We start from the raw sequence: 21,498 nt of genomic DNA on the forward strand, positions 1-21,498 counted from the left end.
TATGTTCCAACTGTAGGATCATATGCAGTCCATTTCTAAACCTTATAACCAAATATTAATCACATTTTCCTTCCCTACGAGATGGGAATTCTGGCCCAGCGCCAACATGGCGAGATGTACCTTCACAGTCTTTATTGATTAGTGAAACGGCAAAGTACAAGCATGACAGCAGACTCTGGCACATAATGGCAGAAAGTGTTAGCCTAGCTTAGCATAAAGACTGGTTGCAGAGAAACACTATTAGCCTAGCTTAGCATAAAGACTGGTTGCAGAGAAACACTATTAGCCTAGCTTAGCATAAAGACTGGTTGCAGAGAAACACTATTAGCCTAGCTTAGCATAAAGACTGGTTGCAGAGAAACACTATTAGCCTAGCTCAGCATAAAGACTGGTTGCAGAGAAACACTATTAGCCTAGCTTAGCATAAAGACTGGTTGCAGAGAAACACTATTAGCCTAGCTTAGCATAAAGACTGGTTGCAGAGAAACACTATTAGCCTAGCTTAGCATAAAGACTGGTTGCAGAGAAACACTATTAGCCTAGCTTAGCATAAAGACTGGTTGCAGAGAAACACTATTAGCCTAGCTTAGCATAAAGACTGGTTGCAGAGAAACACTGGTAGCCTAGCTTAGCATAAAGACAGGTAGCAGAAGAACACTATTAGCCTAGCTTAGCATAAAGACTGGTTGCAGAGAAACACTGGTAGCCTAGCTTAGCATAAAGTCCGAAGCAGAATGACTGAAAAAAGTGGAAAAGATTAGATTAGATTAGATTAGATTAGGTTGGACTTTATTAATCTCACAGCGGAGAAATTCACTCGTTACACTGTTTGCTTACTGTAGCAGTAGGACTGGAATCGGAGAAAAAGTGTTATAGCCAATTATAAGGAGATTTTAACTGTTAGCTGAGAACAGTAGAAAGACTGAAAATGAACGGAAACTGTTTGTCTGGCTTAATCGGAAACAGTTCCGGTTGGATAGGAAAGATTATCTTAATGAACGAATGAATGACTATGTATGATTTCGTCTTCCAGGACCAATCTGCTGTGGCTCCACACGACGTTTGCCTTCATGTATCTGCTGCTGACTGTCTACAGCATGAGAAGACACACGTCCAAGATGCACTACAAAGAAGACGATCTGGTAAACAAACCAGTCCAGAGTCTTGGTGCCAGATCACCATCAGACCTTTTTGTCGTTAGACCTGAGTAGCAAAGGCGGAGTGAAGGTTAAGCCATTATTTTTCTCCTTCTCCCAAATGAAAGTTTGGGCCTGAACATGCTCATTTTCGCCTGCCCCCTGGAAGACCTGGAAGACCCACTTCTCTGACATTCTGGACACAACCAGGTCCAAACTGGGTCAGAGAGCAGAAAAGAAGTTGGGGATGATATCCAGTGAAAACTGTTTCTCTACGCTGCAGGGCGCCATAGTGAACTTCCATAAGGCGCCATGACATCATAAATCAATATCAATCTCTTAAATTTCACATTAAACATACAGAGATTAATCAGGGTCTGGTCCTGAACAGAACTTTATGACCATTTCAGAACTAGGCATAAGCCCCGCCCACTTACAGGAGAAAATGCTTCTTTTCGTATTCTGGGGTCAAACTTCTCAGTTATTAACCCCATAAACTTGAAAGTGCTTCACACCAGGTCAAACCCTTTCATGACACCACAGTAGTATACCAGTCACCAAACTTAACCATGGCGAATATTGGTCCGACGCCATGAAACAGGAAGTCCTTATAACTGACCCACTGTACCGTTGATCGACACCAAACTCAGCAGGTCTGGAAGTCAGTCAAATTAACATATCATGGAAAAATTGCAATATGGCTCCATGGTGCCCCTTACAATACTGTAATCAGCCTTTCATCGACATCAGCCCCCCCCCCCCCCACCACCCCATCTCCACGGCCACATGCACCCAACCCTTAAAATGAAGCGTCTGGGCGCCCCCAAATAATATTGTTTAGCAAAGAAATAGTCTGAATTTTTTATTTATTAGCTGCTACTTTTATTTATTTTTAATAAATTAATTAATTATTTATTAATTAATAATGTCCGTTGAGTCATCATCTTTTGTCCATTCGTACTTAAACAAATTTGTCTGTGTTTTGCCAGAAATACTAGCCCCCCCCCCCCAAAACCCTTTCATGACACCACAGTAGTATACCAGTCACCAAACTTAACCATGGCGAATATTGGTCCGACGCCATGAAACAGGAAGTCCTTATAACTGACCCACTGTACCGTTGAGCGACGCCGCTTAAGGCTTCATTCATTTGTTCATTCGTTCGTTCGTTCGTTCATTCGTTCGTTCATTCATTCATTCGTTCGTTCATTCGTTCGTTCGTTCGTTCGTTCGTTCTTTCGTTCGTTCCTTCGTTCCTTCGTTCGTTCGTTCCTTCGTTCCTTCGTTCCTTCGTTCGTTCGTTCGTTCGTTCGTTCGTTCTTTCGTTCGTTCGTTCGTTCGTTCGTTCCTTCGTTCGTTCGTTCGTTCGTTCGTTCGTTCGTTGATAGCATGAAAACAGTCAAATGTCGGGTTTTTGTCCATCTCTGTGCATTAATCCAAGATTTGGTCTTTCAGGTGAAACGCACTTTATTCATTAACGGCATCTCGAAGTATGCAGAGGAGAGTCAGATCAAGCAGCACTTCGAGTAAGTTCTGGTAATCGGAGGGAAGGCGTCTCTGGGCTGGCCTTGGTTTTCACGCTGCTTCTCTGGCTTGTGCTGCAGGCAGGCGTATGAGAACTGCACGGTTCTGGAGGCCCGGATCTGCTACAACGTGGCCAAACTGATGGCTCTGAATGCTGAGAGGTGAGGCCGGTCCAGCTGGAGCCAACAGGCTGTCATCATACCTTACCAAAGCAAGCAGGCGGTCCACGTCATTTTAATTTTATCTGCTGAATTTAAATGAAGGCCAACATCAACATTATTTATCAAGTTGGAACATTTTTAAAGCTTTTCAACGATCCTGCTCTGATTGGTTTGTTCCAGACATTTAGTTCCTCCCCTGGATGTTCAGACTTGTGACAAAGCGTTAAGATTATTTTATTTTGTTGATTTAATTGATTTTATTATTTGTATTTATTCCTGTCTGGTTTTCTTTTACTGTATTTATTCTGTTTGAATAAATTGAGGCACTGAGGGGCTGAAGACGTGTTCTGAGCAGGTCATTGGCTGATCGTTTTAAATGGAGAGAAAACTCCGCCCACCCAGCTAGCTGAATGGTCGCCCGGGCGGTAAATCAAGCGAACTCGGTGAGAAATGATCAGAATTAAGTTGTCTGATCGCCGAGGGAATCAGGCAAAGAAAATGTTTTTAACCAGCTGATCGGGCCGGTTGTTCAAAAGATTTAATCCGGATAAAAGCTATCCGGATTTTTTGAATCCATTTTTTCAGGATGGCGGATCACGTAATCCGGCTTACTTTTGTCCCGGATGTCCAAAGCAAAACAGGATTGGATCGCCCTGATCCAAAATCCTGTTTTTCAGGATCACGTAATCCGGATTTCGAGCATGTAGGTCAGTGTTCGCTGTCGGCCATGTGAAGAGCAGCAGGTAGAAGAGACGTTTGCCTGCTTTGCGAGTGGAACCACCGGGAGCAGGTAACATCATACGTGCATGTATTGCTCTGCTAACATGGCGACCGGGCGGATTCTCCCTCTCTGTGTTAATGACGCCCCGTGTGGACGTACCGGACCAACCTCGGGCGGGACGTGTAATGAGGGATGCAATCGTTAGAAATGTCATTTTTTGACAGGTTCTCCTCTGATTACGCTGTGATGAATAACAGGAAAATGGAACATTTTATTAGTGTTTGTTATTGGATCTGTTTGGTCGTTTATTTCGTGGGAACATGATGATGTCATGTTTTTATTTTTACTTTGTGCTTTTTAACCGTTTTATTTTACTACGCTGTCCCTATGTTAACTACTTTATCACTGGAACAGTTAAGTCAGGTGTAAAATACAAATATAAGCATGTTTACCGAATAAAGAGTTCTATTATTTGATCAGCTGTTAGGTTTTACCGCAGTTTCTTTCTGAAATCCGCCTGGTAATCCTTCCCTCTGCTGGGATCAGGATAATCCTGTTTTTTTGGATCAAAGTTATCCGGATTCTACTCAGACGTTTTGAACAACCCAAACTGAGGGTTTTATCCGGATAACAACCAGGATTGGATTACGTGAAGTGGATTTCGGAATCCGGATTTCCACATTTCCGAGATTTGATCCTATCCAATAACCCGTTAGGATCACGTTTGGACAACCGGCCCCTCAGAATGAACTCATGAGTTTACAGCTGATGTTTATGATGCTGAGAATCTAAAAGAATAAAACTCTGAACCAACAAGCAGATGAGAGGGTTGAATTACTCTGAATAATGAGAAATCAAACCCACTTTTAGCCCTCAGCCTCCTCAGGGAGTCTCCTGTCCGCCGTCCCCGTTTAGTCGTCCCTTCCAGGATTAACCAGCCTAGTTTTCAGCGTGAAGCTCCGAACAATAAAACCGAAGTTCAGGCAGATTTCTGCAGGTCTGTGTGCTCGTGTGTGTCCTCCTGCAGGTTCAAAGCTGAAGACACTGTTTGTGTTTCAGAAAGAAGACGGAGCGCAGTAAGAAGTTCTTTACCGACCTGATGGCAAAGGAACACGTTCCCACCATGATCAACCCCAAGCCCTGCGGACATCTCTGCTGCTGCGCCATCACCGGCTGTGAAGAGGTGACGTTTTTACTCACGTTAACGTCTTATCCAGCTCTTCTCCACACGGGTTCCTATGCAGCGTTGTTCGTTAACACCAGTAGGGGGCAGTGTAGGACATTGAGAGCCAGTGTAGGGTAGCAGGGTTAATAGCAGTAAAAACCATGACCTGGTCCTAAATTACCTGCGTCTTTACTACGTTTACTACGTTTACTACTGCTTCACCGTGGCAGATATTCTAGAAGTTGATGTGGTGACGTGGAAGTGTAACGGGCATCAAACCACCGACCTACTGACACTAATTATACAGTAATTATACAACCATTCAGATCATCAGATTTAAAAGAAGGTATCAAAGCAAATACAAGAATCAGACATAACTTTTATAATCTCTGAGGACATTATCCTGGATGAGAGGACGGGTCCCGGATGAGAGGATGGGTTCTGGATGAGAGGACGGAGGTTCTGGATGAGAGGACGGAGGTTCTGGATGAGAGGACGGGTTCTGGATGAGAGGACGGGTTCTGGATGAGAGGACGGAGGTTCTGGATGAGAGGACGGAGGTTCTGGATGAGAGGATGGGTTCTGGATGAGAGGACGGGTTCTGGATGGGAGGATGGGTTCTGGATGAGAGGACAGAGGTTCTGGATGAGAGGATGGGTTCTGGATGAGAGGACAGAGGTTCTGGATGAGAGGACGGAGGTTCTGGATGAGAGGACGGGTTCTGGATGAGAGGACGGAGGTTCTGGATGAGAGGACGGGTTCTGGATGAGAGGACGGAGGTTCTGGATGAGAGGACGGAGGTTCTGGATGAGAGGATGGGTTCTGGATGAGAGGACGGAGATTCTGGATGAGAGGACGGGTTCTGGATGAGAGGACGGAGGTTCTGGATGAGAGGACGGAGGTTCTGGATGAGAGGACGGAGGTTCTGGATGAGAGGACGGGTTCTGGATGGGAGCAGCTGCCGTTGGCATATCCAGGAAATTTTAGGTGGTCAAGATAAGATAAATGTTTTATTTTAGATCATCCGGCAGGATTAAGTTGAGAATTAGTGTAAAATTCAGAGATTCTTTGGCGTCTGCAAACCTTTAAACAGCATTGAGTCCAAAGCAAACTGTTTTCAGTCTAAATAAAGACTAAATTTAAAACGTTCTAATTTCTTTCATCTAAAAAAAGTTCTAAACAATTAAAAATAATAAAGGTAAAAATGTAGAATTATGAAGGCAAGTTGTAAATAATAATAAATAATAGTACAGATATTGATAACAGCAAGAAGACTGTGTTTACCTTGGTTTCCGTGGTAATGACAGAACTGGGATGGCTTACAGGTTAGGGTCAAAGGTTAGGGTCAGAGGTTAGGGTCAGAGGTCAGAGGTTAGGGTCAGAGGTCAGAGGTTAGGGTCAGAGGTCAGAGGTTAGGGTCAGAGGTTGGTAACATTCAGGGTGGTTTTATTCTACCGTCCATGTAGCTCTGGCTGCAGGTGAAAAACGTCTCTCACCTCTAGACTTGAGCAGAAAAACCTTGGTGAAAAATGAAGGGGTTGGAGCCAGCGGTGGAGCTCTGAAGGGATTCGAGGGAAAACTGTTAGATCTGTATGAGTGATGGGCTCCATCGTGGGATTGGGTTTTCTGTTTATTTCTATGGGAGAAATTTCAGTTGTTCGCGATGTCCGTGGAAAATAGAAAAAGCTAAATAAAAAGTGGATTAAGTAGAAGCTATTGCTGTGTGTGTGTCATGAAACCTTCAGCATAGGCTCCTGTAATTAGCAAGTTATCATACAAGTTCCACAACTCTATTGTGCCAGATTGGTTCTCCGATGCGCCCCCTGGTGGAATCTTCCGGTATCTAGTAAACGATCACGACTGAGCTGGGTGCCAACGTGAACCTGAGCTTAAAGAGGAATTATATTCTAAGACTTAGCTTTTCCTGCAGGAGGAGGCGGTCAGCTACTACACCAAGAGGGAGGCCAAGCTAAAGGAGGAATACCGGAAGGAGAAGGAAAAGGTCCACACCAAACCGCTGGGCATGGCCTTTGTCACCTTCCAGAACGAGGCCATGACCGCCATGTAAGCTCCTCTGACATGTACTCGTCCCAGTAATGTCTGTGGAGATTTATCCAGGTAGAAGATTCTTCTAAAAAGATTTTATTTTTTAAACACCAGACTTAAAACATGCTTAAAAACACAAGACGTCTCGGTGTTCATCCAAACACCCTCATCAGCTGTTTGTAGCGAGGAAGTAGCACGGGCAAGTGTAGACTGAAAGGAGTCACATGACTTGGGTCACGTGACAGGTGTTAGTCCAGAAAAGATGGTGGTGTTGGTGAAAGCCCACTCGGGGTAGTGTTTTAATGCTTTATATGTCCCTGTTCCTTGTCCCTGGCCTCCTGGTTGGTGGACAGTCCCTCCCGGGTTGCTCCTGGTTGGTGGACAGTCCCTCCCGGGTTGCTCCTGGTTGGTGGACAGTCCCTCCCGGGTTGCTCCTGGTTGGTGGACAGTCCCTCCCGGGTTGCTCCCGGTTTGGGCTCCAGAGGATGGTGAGAGCTGAACATCAGGTACTGGTCAGTGTGGGTGGAGTTGAAGCTGTGCGTTATTTCTAAGGCTTATTCCACAGTCTGGGAAGGGGAGGTAGCTTTCCATCATCTCCTCTTTAGTGAACTTGGTGTAATTGTCCACAGAGTTGATGAGGTCAGTGAAGGGGTTGATTTCATTGCTCTTGATCTTACCCCATGTGTCATCCACGTACCTAAACCAGGGAGTTGGAGGACTTCCACTTGGTCTGATGGTCGATTAGTCACCGACTGTTAAAACGACTGGATTCTGTATCTCATGATTATTAAATGAATCTTATTTCACTTCCAGCTTTGAAATCTTGGATGAGGTTGTTCTGTAAGTCTGACGCTCTTTAAATGTTCGAGCGTTGCAGACGTACTTTGTGGTACGAAAGGTCCGCTTTACAAACCTCACGTATCTAATTGATTTAGTAAGTTTAACGTGAAGTTTTCCCAGACTTTTGACGACCTCTGCCGCCGTTTTGCTCCCTGGTCCGCCGCCATATTTTCCCCTGGCGGACTTTACTGCACATGTGCAACTCTCAGCAGAGATAAAAAAAAGAAGACGATGTCTCACTCTGTAGGTTTTTGTTGTTGTTGTTGGGTTTTTTTTTTTGCCGACAATAGTCGACGGCTAAATTCGTTGTCGACTATTTTTATTGTCGACAACGTCGACTAATCGTTGCAGCCCTAGTTCCACAATAAGTTTCTAGTACCTTCCTTCACTTTATCCATGTAGAGGTTGGCCATGATGGAAGCTGTGACGGGAGACATGGGGGAACCATTGCACAGCCATGTTTCTGTCTATGAAAGACATCTTTGTTTTTAAAATAGGTGGTATTCAAACAAAGTGCTCACCTGGTCTGGGCTGAGTTATGCTCTGTCCCTTAGCGTGGTGTCCTGGTTCAGTTGCTTCCTCACTGCCAGTACTGTTGGCATGCTTGTGAACAGGGATGTCACATCACATGATAACATGGTTTCATCACCCTGCATTGAGAGTCTACAGACTTTGATCACAGTCCTTGGACTTTTGCATGTGATGTGAAGTGGTGCCGACCAGTGGAGCTCTGGTGGCCAGGTATTTTGCAGTGTTGTATGTAACTAGGTTGATGCTGCTGACAGCTGGTCTGTAGGGACAGTGCCAGTAAAGTGCCAGGCTGTGGCACTTTATGTCCTGTGGTGTTTATCATGCGTGTACTCCGTTTTCATGCATGCGGTCAGTTTTCAAGCGCGCCCCTTTTGGAAACACTGTATTATAATGACTATTCAGCTCATAAAATCTAGAGCAGCTTATCTGCAGCGACCTTTCCTGTCCTCAGACTCCACAACAGACGCTGCGTTCACATGCAGAGCAGATGTCTGACAGCAGGGTAGCTGCTGCACTTCTGCCGGTTCAGTTAAGAAATTTTGACACTGTCCATGTGAGACGCTTTAATTCTCGGCATTTTGAAGCTTAGCCCGCCACGGCTGAGTCAGTGTAGGCGAAACACTGCAAAATATCACTTTGTGTAAAATGTCTTCGGGTAGTTTGTGGCCAACTTCTGATGTAACACATTGTTTTCTTGCTTTAAGACATCAAGGGTGAAATGGACCTGCTGAATTCTTTTATTTAAAGGCTGTTTTTGTGCCTGTTGCTTAGTGGGCTGATCTGAGGCTCAAGCTTTTAGGTGTGGTTCCATGAAGGTGGAAGTGTACGTGGTTCCTCTAGTCCACCACTTCCTTTGCTTGTCCACATGCTTTTCCAGAGAGGATCAATGGTTTGTTTAGGTTGCCAGGACACCATCTTCTCTCATACTATTGGACTAACACATGTCATGTGACCTAGGTCCTATGACCCTTTTGTGTCTTGCCAGTGCTACTTCCTGTACCCCAAACAACAGATGGTGGTAACACCAAAACATCTTGTTTATGGATGTTTTAAGTCCAGTGATTTAAAAATTAAATCTTTTTAGGAGAATCATACCAGTAATGTTCAGAAACACAGATGACTCCATTCTTACATTATCTAGGTCTGTATGCGTCACATTCTGACTCCTCCCTCTATCTGCTTCCTGTTTCTCTGTGACTCCTCCCTCTATCTGCTTCCTGTTTCTCTGTGACTCCTCCCTCTATCTGCTTCATGTTTCTCTGTGACTCCTCCCTCTATCTGCTTCATGTTTCTCTGTGACTCCTCCCTCTATCTGCTTCATGTTTCTCTGTGACTCCGCCCTCTATCTGCTTCCTGTTTCTCTGTGACTCCGCCCTCTATCTGCTTCCTGTTTCTCTGTGACTCCTCCCTCTATCTGCTTCCTGTTTCTCTGTGACTCCTCCCTCTATCTGCTTCATGTTTCTCTGTGACTCCTCCCTCTATCTGCTTCCTGTTTCTCTGTGACTCCTCCCTCTATCTGCTTCATGTTTCTCTGTGACTCCTCCCTCTATCTGCTTCCTGTTTCTCTGTGACTCCTCCCTCTATCTGCTTCCTGTTTCTCTGTGACTCCTCCCTCTATCTGCTTCCTGTTTCTCTGTGACTCCGCCCTCTATCTGCTTCATGTCTCTCTGTGACTCCGCCCTCTATCTGCTTCCTGTTTCTCTGTGACTCCTCCCTCTATCTGCTTCATGTCTCTCTGTGACTCCGCCCCTCTTTCCACAGCATCCTGAAGGATTTTAACGCGTGTCAGGTTCAGGGTTGCCATTGTCGGCAGGAGCCTCGTTCCTCTCAGTTCAGTGAAGTCCTTCATGTTTACAACTGGAGCGTTTCATACGCTCCCGACCCGCAAAACGTCCGCTGGTATGTGCACGCGACCCCCACAACCTCCACGACCCCCACTGACCCCTCCACCCTCTGACTTCAGCTGATGTCCTGTGGCTCTTCTCTCTCCCCTGCAGGGAGCACCTGTCACTAGGGGGGATCTCCTGGTGGATCCGCTGCTTCATCATCAACTGCATCCTTTTCATCCTGCTCTTCTTCCTCACCACACCCGCCATCATCATCTCCACCATGGACAAGTTCAACGTCACCAAGCCTGTGGAGTATCTTAACGTAAGTTTCCTTGAAGAGAACCAGACATCCCTCTCATCCAGCTGTTCTTACTCTGTTTGTTTGTCTTTCGAACAGAATCCCATCGTGACTCAGTTCTTCCCGACTCTGCTGCTCTGGGCTTTCTCTGCTCTGCTGCCCACCATCGTCTACTACTCTGCCTTCTTTGAGGCTCACTGGACCAGGTACCTTCCTCTTCCGTCCTCTTCACTAGTGCTGCTGTAATAACAACACAAACATTCAGATGTATGAGCTCAGTTATTCCTCACGTCTACATACGTATGTGTTTGGTCAGGAAAGGGGCCCCCTGGTGGTCAGTATGAGGAAATCATTAACCCTTAAACCTCCATCAGGTCTCTGAGCTCCACCTCCTCCTCCACCAGGAGCGGTGGTGTGTGGGGTAAATGTGATGGATATTTTACCCTTTAGCTGATCTACAGAAGTTTTCCAGCATTTCTATCCCGTCCAGGAGGTTTACAATCCAGCCACTAAATTTAGTTTTATTCAGAGACTCTATCTGGTAAATCCACCATGATCCATGATAACAGCATCATTTATCACATTTCATCATAAAAACATCACCATCACTACTATGTTGCTAAGAGACCTCTATTTAGACCTGGACATGATGATGAAGCCACTTCCTGTCAGACTTTCCACCAATCAGAGAGCTTAGATTGACGGTAACGTCCAATCAGGAGCAGCCAAAGATCAACCAGTGAGCAGAAAGTTCTATGTGTGTGTGAAAAGAAGAAAAATAATGCTCCTCTATGGCTGGAATAAAGCCAAGAAGACGTTTCTGATGCACGGTGGCGCCACAAAGCAGCTGAGCTGGAGTTGGTTTAGTGAGGATAGCAGGTAAATAGTAGCAGGAAGAACTGGAAATGAGGAAAAAGTGGAAACATGGAAATAGTTTCTGTTGTGTTATTTTTTTTTAACAGGTTTTAGTGTTTATTTAACAGAACAGAAATACAAGGAACATGGAGTAACTACAAGAACATTATCAGGGCACAGACGGGTGAATAGTTAAAAAATAAAAACCTGAGTTGCAGTATTTTCTTCCCGTAACTTAGGAGGTTGATTTTTGTTCAGTATTGTCCTGTTTCGGCCCGTGTCAGGCATGATTGAAGTGTCTCCTCCGTGACACTTCTTAGCAAGACGTACTGCACGATTCATTCAGAGGCGTCATATTTTTGCTGTTTCAGGTATTAGGGGATGTACTTTCACCTTCAGGTCTACCAGTATGTGCATGTACAGGTTATTCGTGTGCATGATGTAACTACACGCACTAATGTTTTTATATTCCTGATATGCGTATTTACACCAGTTAAGAGTGAAACACGGGTGTCTATAAATGTGTTTCTGTATTTTTCTAGAGCGTGATGAGGCTTGTGTCTTATTGGTTAGACAGACCTTCCAGGCAGGTTTTCAGTTTCAGCCAATAGTTTGTAAATTTATCCAGATTGTGTTTCAAGGAGAAAGTGAGTTTTTCCATATGATATATTTCTTTAACAATCCTGATCCGTTCCCTCTTTGTCGGGGTTTCCTCTGTTCACCATCTTCTTGTCATAGCTCGGCTACCAGTAATATGTTAATCCAGTATTTGTCTCTAGAGTTGACTATGGGTGGTATATTTCCTAGATAAATTCTACTAAAGTCATGTTTACTTTTAAGTCCCATCACTGTGTTGATCATCTGTGTAATTTCAGTCCAGTAAGGCCGAATTCTTGGGCAGTCCCAAAAAGCATGAAAACAGTCGGCAAGGGGGTCCTCACCTATCCTCCAACAGTTCCCAGAACTTGGCCGGCCCTTTTGGATTTGTAGTAATTTGGGAGTAATAAAAAAATCTGACCATTTTTTCCCACATAAATTCCTTCAGGTAACCGTTAGTTAGACGCGCCTGACTGGGTTTGTCTGCAGGTCTGGAGAAAACAGGACGACAATGCATAAATGCTACACCTTCCTGATCTTCATGGTTCTGCTGCTGCCGTCTCTGGGCCTCAGCAGGTAGGAATCTTTGGTTTGTTAGACGTTCGCTCCACGGTCCACACTGACTACTCCTGTCTGCGTTTCCAGTCTGGACGTTTTCTTCCGCTGGCTGTTCGATAAGACGTTCCTGGATGACGCCACAGTCAGATTTGAGTAGGTCACTTTCTATCTTCACTTTATTTCCAACTCTCAACGTTTCTAAACAAACATATTTTAGGAAAATGTTGAAATTAAAATCAGAAATTTGAGTAAAGAGTCAGTTTCCATCCTCTATCGTTCGTAGATCTGAAAGCTCGACTCTCTTTCTGCCGACAGTAATCAGTAATCCTGTGCTACCTTCAGGTGCGTCTTCTTGCCGGACAACGGAGCGTTCTTCGTCAACTACGTTATCGCTTCGGCCTTTATTGGGAATGCCATGGATCTCCTGAGGATTCCCGGTCTGCTTATGTACATGATCCGGCTCTGCCTGGCCCGCTCGGCCGCCGACCGCCGCAACGTCAAGAGGGTGAGGACAAACGGGCCAGAGACAGGAGCAGTTATTATTCAGAGGACGGGTTCTGACTCAGAGGACGGGTTCTGGATGAGAGGAAAGACCTGGACCTGGACATCCTTTTGTCCAGGAGATTCTCTGACTTTCTGTCTTTGTCTTGCAGCATCAGGCCTACGAGTTCCAGTTCGGGGCGGCGTACGCCTGGATGATGAACGTCTTCACCGTGGTGATGGCCTATAGTATCACCTGTCCCATCATTGTCCCCTTCGGTCAGTATCACCCTGTCTCCGCTACAGCCCTTCAGTCCAGTAGAATGTGTCCTCAGCTCACCTGTCCCCCTGCAGGTCTGATGTACATGCTGCTGAAACACCTGGTGGACAGGTACAACATGTACTACGCGTACCTGCCATCCAAACTGGACAAAAAGATCCACTCTGGAGCCGTCACTCAGGTAGTGGCCGCGCCCATCCTCTGCCTCTTCTGGCTGCTCTTCTTCTCCACGATGCGCACAGGTAAGCTTCGTCTCGTCCTCACCTGAGTCAGCTTCCACGTTCATGTCGGCCTCCCGTACTTTACTTTTACTTTACTCTCCATGTTGGAAACCAAACCCACTCTGATAAGATAGCAGCCATTTCTGACTTCACAGCTGAGCTGCAGCTCAGGAAAAACTTTCTACAAGATTAAACCGGATCACAGGAAGGTTTTACTTCCTGTCTGAAAACTTCAGTTTCCCTTTATTTAATCATTTTATCATCAACCGGTAGCAAGCATGGATGGATGGATGGATGGATGATGGATGGATGATGGATGGATGGATGGATGGATGGATGGATAGATGGGTGGATGGATGGATGGATGGATGGATGGATGGGTGGGTGGGTGGATGGTGGATGGATGGATGGATGGATGATGGATGGATGATGGATGGATGGATGGATGGATGGATGGATGGGTGGGTGGGTGGATGGTGGATGGATGGATGGATGGATGGATGGATGGATGGATGGATGGATTGATGGATGGATGGTTAGCATGTCCCACTAGCTCAGATCATTGAAACAAACCAAACATCATCATATTTTTACTTACTTTACATGAACTATGACGTGAAAAAAAACCTGCCTTTCCTTGAATGTTAGGTAAAGCTATGTGTTGATGTGCCATCAGGTTTAAAAACGCCGACCTCCATGTTCACTCTGGTGGTTCTGGTCGTCACCATCGTGGTCTGTCTGTCTCATGTGTGCTTCGGACACTTCAAGTACCTGAGCGCTCACAACTACAAGGTAAGGCTTTGCCGAAGATGTGTGAAACCTAAACTCTGCTGTAGGCCTGTCGCGATAAGCAATAAGTCAATTAATTGCACGGGAAGAAAAAAATGAGCGCAGTGAGTTTTTCAGCCACAATAATTTTTTTTTCTATCTAAGTTGAACATAAGCTGTGCAACAGTTTCACTATGGAGTATCTGGACTGAACGCTCTGGTTTCTTGCAGAGTGATCTCTCTCATGTCATACATGACAGCAGCATGTTGCAGCACGGGACCGTGGTGAAGCACTTAACCTGTACGAGCCGATACGCTGCATTTGTTTACAGGGCTGCCAACTCGGCCGTGAGACTTGTGCATTTGAGTGGCTTCTCGCGTTAAACCTCCGATTTCTCACGCTGAAATACACATCAAGAGCAATGCCGGCTAATCAAGAGGTTCGAGAGGATTCTCAGTGGGCCGGCGTATATGGAAAAGGGCAGCGTCGCAGCAGCGTGGCATCGCAGCAGCGTGGCGTTGCAGCAGGTCCACAGAGCACCAGGCCCAGGACGACCTAAGCATACGGAGCAGCGGCCACTATGGGGCTATTATTGTAGCAATATTATCTACAAATCCGTGTTGAAAGTCACAAATGCATACAGAGAGTCGTGTATCCGTATCTTAATTTGTGTGTGCACAGTTGGATTCGCAAATGTGTAAATAAATCCACAAATGTGTGATGAGATTTCTGTGTCTGTACAAGAATCTGCAAATGTGTAAAACAACTTGTGTGTAACCCGGTTTGCAAATGTGTAAAAAAATTCCACAAATCTGTATTTAAAGTTGCAAATGTGTAGACCAATCTGTAAATGCGTGCTAAGATCTGCACATGTGCAGACCGATCTGTATCCACAGAGAGACATGAATGCCTGGAGTATTTCAGCTACAAGACCCAGAAATACAGACAAATCGCTGGTTACGAGTCAAGCAGCTTCTGGATTGGCTCTCTCTACACACGTGGATTTTGCTACACTTGTTCCGTGAGAAATCCACAAATGCGTGTCAGGATTCGTATCCGTAACGCTTGGGTTTGCGTGCCCTGACCGCTGGCTCACAGGCTGCCTCACTCCGGCTGCCGTTGGTTCGCTTGCTCTGCTGCTGGCGGTAATATAATTACTGCGGTCAAGCCAGCCGCCTTTCGTTTTCGCGTAGTCAAGCCAGCCGCTCCTACATTTTCAGTGCGCACCTACCGTCAGTTTACGGTAAATGCAAGCGTACTGCTGCAAGGAAATTATTTGCGGTTCACAAAATAAAAGCACGAATTTAAATGTGTATTATCAAGTGATGTTTTAAGAAACTGATTCACGTTAACTGTAAACTATCGGGGTATACTGCTAACATTTACACTAAATAAATACCTTAGAATGTATGGAGTTGAAAACAGTTTTATCTATCTATCTATCTATCTATCTATCTATCTGTCTGTCTGTCTGTCTGTCTGTCTGTCTGTCTGAGCGGCTGAATGCTCTACTCCCCTTAGTGACAAGGCGGGCAGGGGGAACAGAAAGTTGAAGAGAGGTGGAGGAGCGGAGTGAGCGGACAGGAATGGAAATGTGTAGAAGCTCAGATATGTATGGTGGAGCCTGATTGTGAAGTGCTTTGAAAGTGATAAGGAGTATTTTGAAATTAATTCTTTTTTTTATGGGAATCCAGTGAAGTTGTTGCAGGATGGGGGTGATATGATGAGTGGAGGGTGTCCGGGTGATGATTCGAGCTGCAGAGTTTTAAAGGAGCTGCAGTCTTTGGAGGGCTTTGTTGGGGAGACCAAAGAGAAGTGATTTACAGTAATCAATTCGTCAGGTGACAAGGCTATGGACGAGAATGGCAGTGGTATGGGGGGTAAGAGACGGACGGAGACGGGAAATATTTCGCAGATGAAAATATGCTGACCGAGTGATATTATTAATGTGGGACTGAAAAGAGAGTGTGCTGTCAAGGACAACACCCAGACTCTTTACTTGAGGGGAGGGAAGGATGGTTGAATTGTTGATGGAAATGGAGAAACTATTAGATTTGGAGAGAATATGGGGCGTGCCTATCATTAGGACTTCTGTTTTAGAACTGTTGAGTTCTAGGAAATTGGAAGAAAACCAAGAATGAATTTCTTGGAGACAGTGGGTAAGGGAGGTTGGTGGAAGTGAGGAAGATGGTTTGGTAGAGAGGTAAAGCTGGGTGTTGTCCTTGTAGCAATGAAAATGAATATTATGTCGACGAAAAATGAAGCCAAGTGGAAGAATGTAGATGATGAATAGTAGGGGCCCCAGGACCGAGCCCTGGGGCACACCAGCAGAGACAGGGTAAGGGTTGGATTTGTGTGATTTAAGTTGAACAAACTGTGTGCGGCCAGAGAGGTAAGAAGTTAACCAGGTGAGAGGGGTGCCGGAGATACCGATAGATGACAGTCTGTCAAGAAGAGTGCGGTGAGAAAGTGTCAAATGCTGCTGTGAGGTCAAGAAGGATGAGAATGGACAGTAAACCAGAATCTGAAGCTATAAGGTCATTGGAGATTTTGAGGAGTGCCGTTTCAGTGCTGTGGAGGGGACGAAAACTGTACTGAAACTGCTCGTAAATATTGTTTGTGATGAGGTGGTTATGAAGCTGAGAGGCAACAGACCTTTCAAGAATTTTGGAAATGAAAGGTAAATTGGACATAGGGCGTAAGTTATTAAAATTGGTGGGGTCCAAACCGGGTTTTTTCAGGATAGGTGTAACTGTAGCCGTTTTAAGTGCAGGAGGGACGATTCCGGAAAGTAAAGAGGAATGAATGATGTTGGTAATGAGAGGAGCAAGAGAGGAGGAACAGGTTTTGTTTTTTGTTGTTGTAATTAGGTTACACATGTTAAGGAAATGTTTTTGTTTTAAAACTATTTGAAAAGTGCCTTTAAGATAGTTTGATATTGATGTGTAAATAGTTACAGTAAATATATATATGTTTACCATTTTTGGTCATTTAAATATTATTGTCTTTGTTTATTTGTTATTATTATTATTGTTGTTATTTTCAATTTTATTGGTACTATTGTTGTTCTTATAGTGATGAGGTTACACATGTTGAAGAATTATTTTTCTTTTAAAACTATTTGAAAAGTTCATATACCATTTGACCATTCTATTTATTTTATTTAATTTTATTGTTCTATTGGTTTTAGATCTACTTTACTTCCAAATATATATTTTGATAGACATTTTGAGAGTGACATGTGTAAATAGTTAAATGTATATATTAACTATTTTATGGTCATTTCCTAATTCAAATTGTTATTATTACTAGTATTATTTTTATTTATTATCATTGTGTATTTATTGATGTTGTTTTTGAGGTCATTTTAATGTTAGATATCATTATCATCATTTTTTTCCCCACAATGCTTAAGTTACACATGTTGAAGAATTGTTTTTGTTTTAAAAAGGTTTGAATTTGAGATATCTGAAGTCCTTTTACTGTGTGACCACTGTATATATTGTATTTCATTTCATTATTCTATTGGTTTTTGATCAAATTTACATAACAAATGGGAGCATTTTCGGCTCAATAGCTTTGAGGTCATGTGACCTATTGACCCCAAAGCAGTCCAGAATGATAGTGCTATCAAGGATGGTCAACATACACCACTTAGTATTTGCTTTAAGGTCTTAATATATTTTAAATGATTTTTAAAGTGTAAATATGAGCATTTTCGCTCAATAGCTTTGAGGTCATGTGACCTATTGACCCCAAAGCAGTCCAGAATGATAGTGCCGTCAAGGATGATCAACATACACCACTTAGTATTTGCTTTAAGGCCTCAGTATATGTTTATTAGCACAGACAGACAGACAGACAGACAGACAGATAGATAGATAGATAGATAGATAGATAGATAGATAGATAGATAGATAGATAGATAGATAAAACTGTTTTCAACTCCATACATTCTAAGGTATTTATTTAGTGTAAATGTTAGCAGTATACCCCGATAGTTTACAGTTAACGTGAATCAGTTTCTTAAAACATCACTTGATAATACACATTTAAATTCGTGCTTTTATTTTGTGAACCGGAAATAATTTCCTTGCAGCAGTACGCTTGCATTTACCGTAAACTGACGGTAGGTGCGCACTGAAAATGTAGGAGCGGCTGGCTTGACTACGCGAAAACGAAAGGCGGCTGGCTTGACCGCAGTAATTATATTACCGCCAGCAGCAGAGCAAGCGAACCAACGGCAGCCGGAGTGAGGCAGCCTGTGAGCCAGCGGTCAGGGCACGCAAACCCAAGCGTTACGGATACGAATCCTGACACGCATTTGTGGATTTCTCACGGAACAAGTGTAGCAAAATCCACGTGTGTAGAGAGAGCCAATCCAGAAGCTGCTTGACTCGTAACCAGCGATTTGTCTGTATTTCTGGGTCTTGTAGCTGAAATACTCCAGGCATTCATGTCTCTCTGTGGATACAGATCGGTCTGCACATGTGCAGATCTTAGCACGCATTTACAGATTGGTCTACACATTTGCAACTTTAAATACAGATTTGTGGAATTTTTTTACACATTTGCAAACCGGGTTACACACAAGTTGTTTTACACATTTGCAGATTCTTGTACAGACACAGAAATCTCATCACACATTTGTGGATTTATTTACACATTTGCGAATCCAACTGTGCACACACAAATTAAGATACGGATACACGACTCTCTGTATGCATTTGTGACTTTCAACACGGATTTGTAGATAATATTGCTACAATAATAGCCCCATAGGCCACTCAGACCAGAGCAGAGGGGCCCACAGACTGGAGCCCCACCCGGCGCAACGGGGCAGGGGCACCAGGTAGAACAGGGCGACGGTGAGCAGGCCCAGCGGGCGCCACAGGCCGCACCGAGGGCAGGCACCCCACAGGCCCAAGGGCCACCCATTCCCCCCAGCAGAGCCCTGCCCAGGAACCCGACGGGGCCCAACCGCCCCAGGCAAAACCACGCCAACACACCACCAAGGCTAGGCACCCCAGGGACAAGAACATGTCCACAGGTCCTCCAATCCCCCAACCACCCCCCACCCCCTTTACTGCCCCCAAAAACCACTGCTCTTTACCCCAACCCTTACCCATTCACTCGCCCAACAACCCCCCCCCCCCAGAAAGGCTAGGGGAATGCGGGCCTCAGACCCGACCCTCTCCACATACACACACCAACATGCATTCTCTCTGAGGACCACCCCCAGGGCAAACGGCGCCCAGCAGCAATTATTTATTAGTTATTTAAAATTTCCTGCAGTTTCAGTGTAAAATGTTCTTTAGAAATGAAAGTCTATTGATCTTTGAGGGTGTATTTGCATTATTATGGTATGTCATTATTTTAGTTGGAAATGGTCTTAAAATGACAACACATGACAGCTTTGTGCAATATTATCGCTTATCGCAATAATTTCTGAGAAAATTGATCACACAGCAAAATTTGTTATCGCGACAGGCCTATCTGCCGTCCGGTCCACCACTAACTCCATCTGCTTCCATCGTAGATCGACACAAAGGAGAATGATGTGGACACTGTCGAGAATGGACGCCCAAGTCGTCCTTCCTCATCCCCGACCACCAAATCTCAGGTGAGTTCATTCACAGAGGACTCTTGAGCTCAGCAACAAACTACACCCCAAAAGTACCCAAATGTGAATCGTAAATCTCATCAAGCCATAATTTATCCCCAGTAGAATATAAACAACATCTCAGATGATGAAACTGAGACGTTTCACCATGTGATGGAAAATCTGGGCTAATATTGAATCTGATGCAGCAAGACGTCTGGGAAAAGTAGTTCCAGGGTGATGTTCGGCATGGTGTGAAAAGTAGTTCCAGGGTGGTGTTCAGCATGGTGTGAAAAGTAGTTCCAGGGTGACGTTCGGCATGGTGTAAAAAGTAGTTCCAGGGTGATGTTCAGCATGGTGTAAAAAGTAGTTCCAGGGTGACGTTCGGCATGGTGTAAAAAGTAGTTCCAGGGTGATGTTCGGCATGGTGTAAAAAGTAGTTCCAGGGTGATGTTCCGCACGGTGTAAAAAGTAGTTCCAGGGTGGTGTTCAGCACGGTGTAAAAGTAGTTCCAGGGTGACGTTCAGCATGGTGTAAAAAGTAGTTCCAGGGTGGTGTTCAGCATGGTGTAAACAGTAGTTCCAGGGTGGTTTTCAGCATGGTGTAAAAAGTAGTTCCAGGGTGACGTTCAGCATGGTGTAAAAAGTAGTTCCAGGGTGATGTTTGGCATGGTGTAAAAAGTAGTTCCAGGGTGACGTTCAGCATGATGTAAAAAGTAGTTCCAGGGTGACGTTCAGCATGGTGTGAAAAGTAGTTCCAAGTTGACGTTCAGCATGGTGTAAAAAGTAGTTCCAGGGTGATGTTCGGCATGGTGTAAACAGTAGTTCCAGGGTGGTTTTCAGCATGGTGTAAAAAGTAGTTCCAGGGTGACGTTCAGCATGGTGTGAAAAGTAGTTCCAAGTTGACGTTCAGCATGGTGTAAAAAGTAGTTTCAGGGTGATGTTCGGCATGGTGTAAACAGTAGTTCCAGGGTGGTTTTCAGCATGGTGTAAAAAGTAGTTCCAGGGTGATGTTCAGCATGGTGTAAAAAGTAGTTCCAGGGTGGTGTTCAGCACGGTGTAAAAAGTAGTTCCAGGGTGACGTTCAGCATGGTGTAAAAAGTAGTTCCAGGGTGACGTTCAGCATGGTGTGAAAAGTAGTTCCAAGTTGACGTTCAGCATGGTGTAAAAAGTAGTTCCAGGGTGATGTTCGGCATGGTGTAAACAGTAGTTCCAGGGTGGTTTTCAGCATGGTGTAAAAAGTAGTTCCAGGGTAATGTTCAGCATGGTGTAAAAAGTAGTTCCAGGGTGGTGTTCAGCACGGTGTAAAAAGTAGTTCCAGGGTGACGTTCAGCATGGTGTAAAAAGTAGTTCCAGGGTGACGTTCAGCATGGTGTAAAAAGTAGTTCCAAGTTGACGTTCAGCATGGTGTAAAAAGTAGTTCCAGGGTGATGTTCGGCATGGTGTAAACAGTAGTTCCAGGGTGGTTTTCAGCATGGTGTAAAAAGTAGTTCCAGGGTAATGTTCAGCATGGTGTAAAAAGTAGTTCCAGGGTGGTGTTCAGCACGGTGTAAAAAGTAGTTCCAGGGTGACGTTCAGCATGGTGTAAAAAGTAGTTCCAGGGTGACGTTCAGCATGGTGTAAAAAGTAGTTCCAAGTTGACGTTCAGCATGGTGTAAAAAGTAGTTCCAGGGTGATGTTTGGCATGGTGTAAACAGTAGTTCCAGGGTGGTGTTCAGCATGGTGTAAAAAGTAGTTCCAGGGTGACGTTCAGCATGGTGTAAAAAGTAGTTCCAGGGTGGTGTTCGGCATGGTGTAAAAAGTAGTTCCAGGGTGACGTTCAGCATGGTGTGAAAAGTAGTTCCAAGTTGGAAGTGGACTCTTCTCCTGTGAAGCCATGCTGCTGT

At 44.6% G+C, this 21,498-nt stretch overlaps 1 protein-coding gene across 5 annotated transcripts in view; it reads left to right on the forward strand.

The window, feature by feature from the left end:
- The window catches only part of LOC121638913 (CSC1-like protein 2), a 43,622-nt gene that overhangs the window by 20,932 nt on the left and 1,192 nt on the right, over positions 1 to 21,498 (forward strand). For all 5 annotated transcript variants that reach the window (XM_041983990.1, XM_041983992.1, XM_041983993.1 and 2 more), the window contains 15 exons: positions 1,034 to 1,142; positions 2,592 to 2,662; positions 2,741 to 2,821; positions 4,602 to 4,725; positions 6,638 to 6,771; positions 9,886 to 10,023; positions 10,122 to 10,275; positions 10,351 to 10,457; positions 12,193 to 12,279; positions 12,349 to 12,414; positions 12,604 to 12,766; positions 12,915 to 13,020; positions 13,096 to 13,263; positions 13,919 to 14,034; positions 19,551 to 19,634. In XM_041983990.1, the coding sequence (XP_041839924.1) occupies positions 1,034 to 1,142; positions 2,592 to 2,662; positions 2,741 to 2,821; positions 4,602 to 4,725; positions 6,638 to 6,771; positions 9,886 to 10,023; positions 10,122 to 10,275; positions 10,351 to 10,457; positions 12,193 to 12,279; positions 12,349 to 12,414; positions 12,604 to 12,766; positions 12,915 to 13,020; positions 13,096 to 13,263; positions 13,919 to 14,034; positions 19,551 to 19,634 (1,708 nt within the window). The remainder of the gene's footprint in view (positions 1 to 1,033; positions 1,143 to 2,591; positions 2,663 to 2,740; positions 2,822 to 4,601; positions 4,726 to 6,637; positions 6,772 to 9,885; positions 10,024 to 10,121; positions 10,276 to 10,350; positions 10,458 to 12,192; positions 12,280 to 12,348; positions 12,415 to 12,603; positions 12,767 to 12,914; positions 13,021 to 13,095; positions 13,264 to 13,918; positions 14,035 to 19,550; positions 19,635 to 21,498) is intronic.

Source organism: Melanotaenia boesemani, chromosome 4 (genome assembly GCF_017639745.1).
Source record: "Melanotaenia boesemani isolate fMelBoe1 chromosome 4, fMelBoe1.pri, whole genome shotgun sequence".
Taxonomy (NCBI): domain Eukaryota; kingdom Metazoa; phylum Chordata; class Actinopteri; order Atheriniformes; family Melanotaeniidae; genus Melanotaenia; species Melanotaenia boesemani.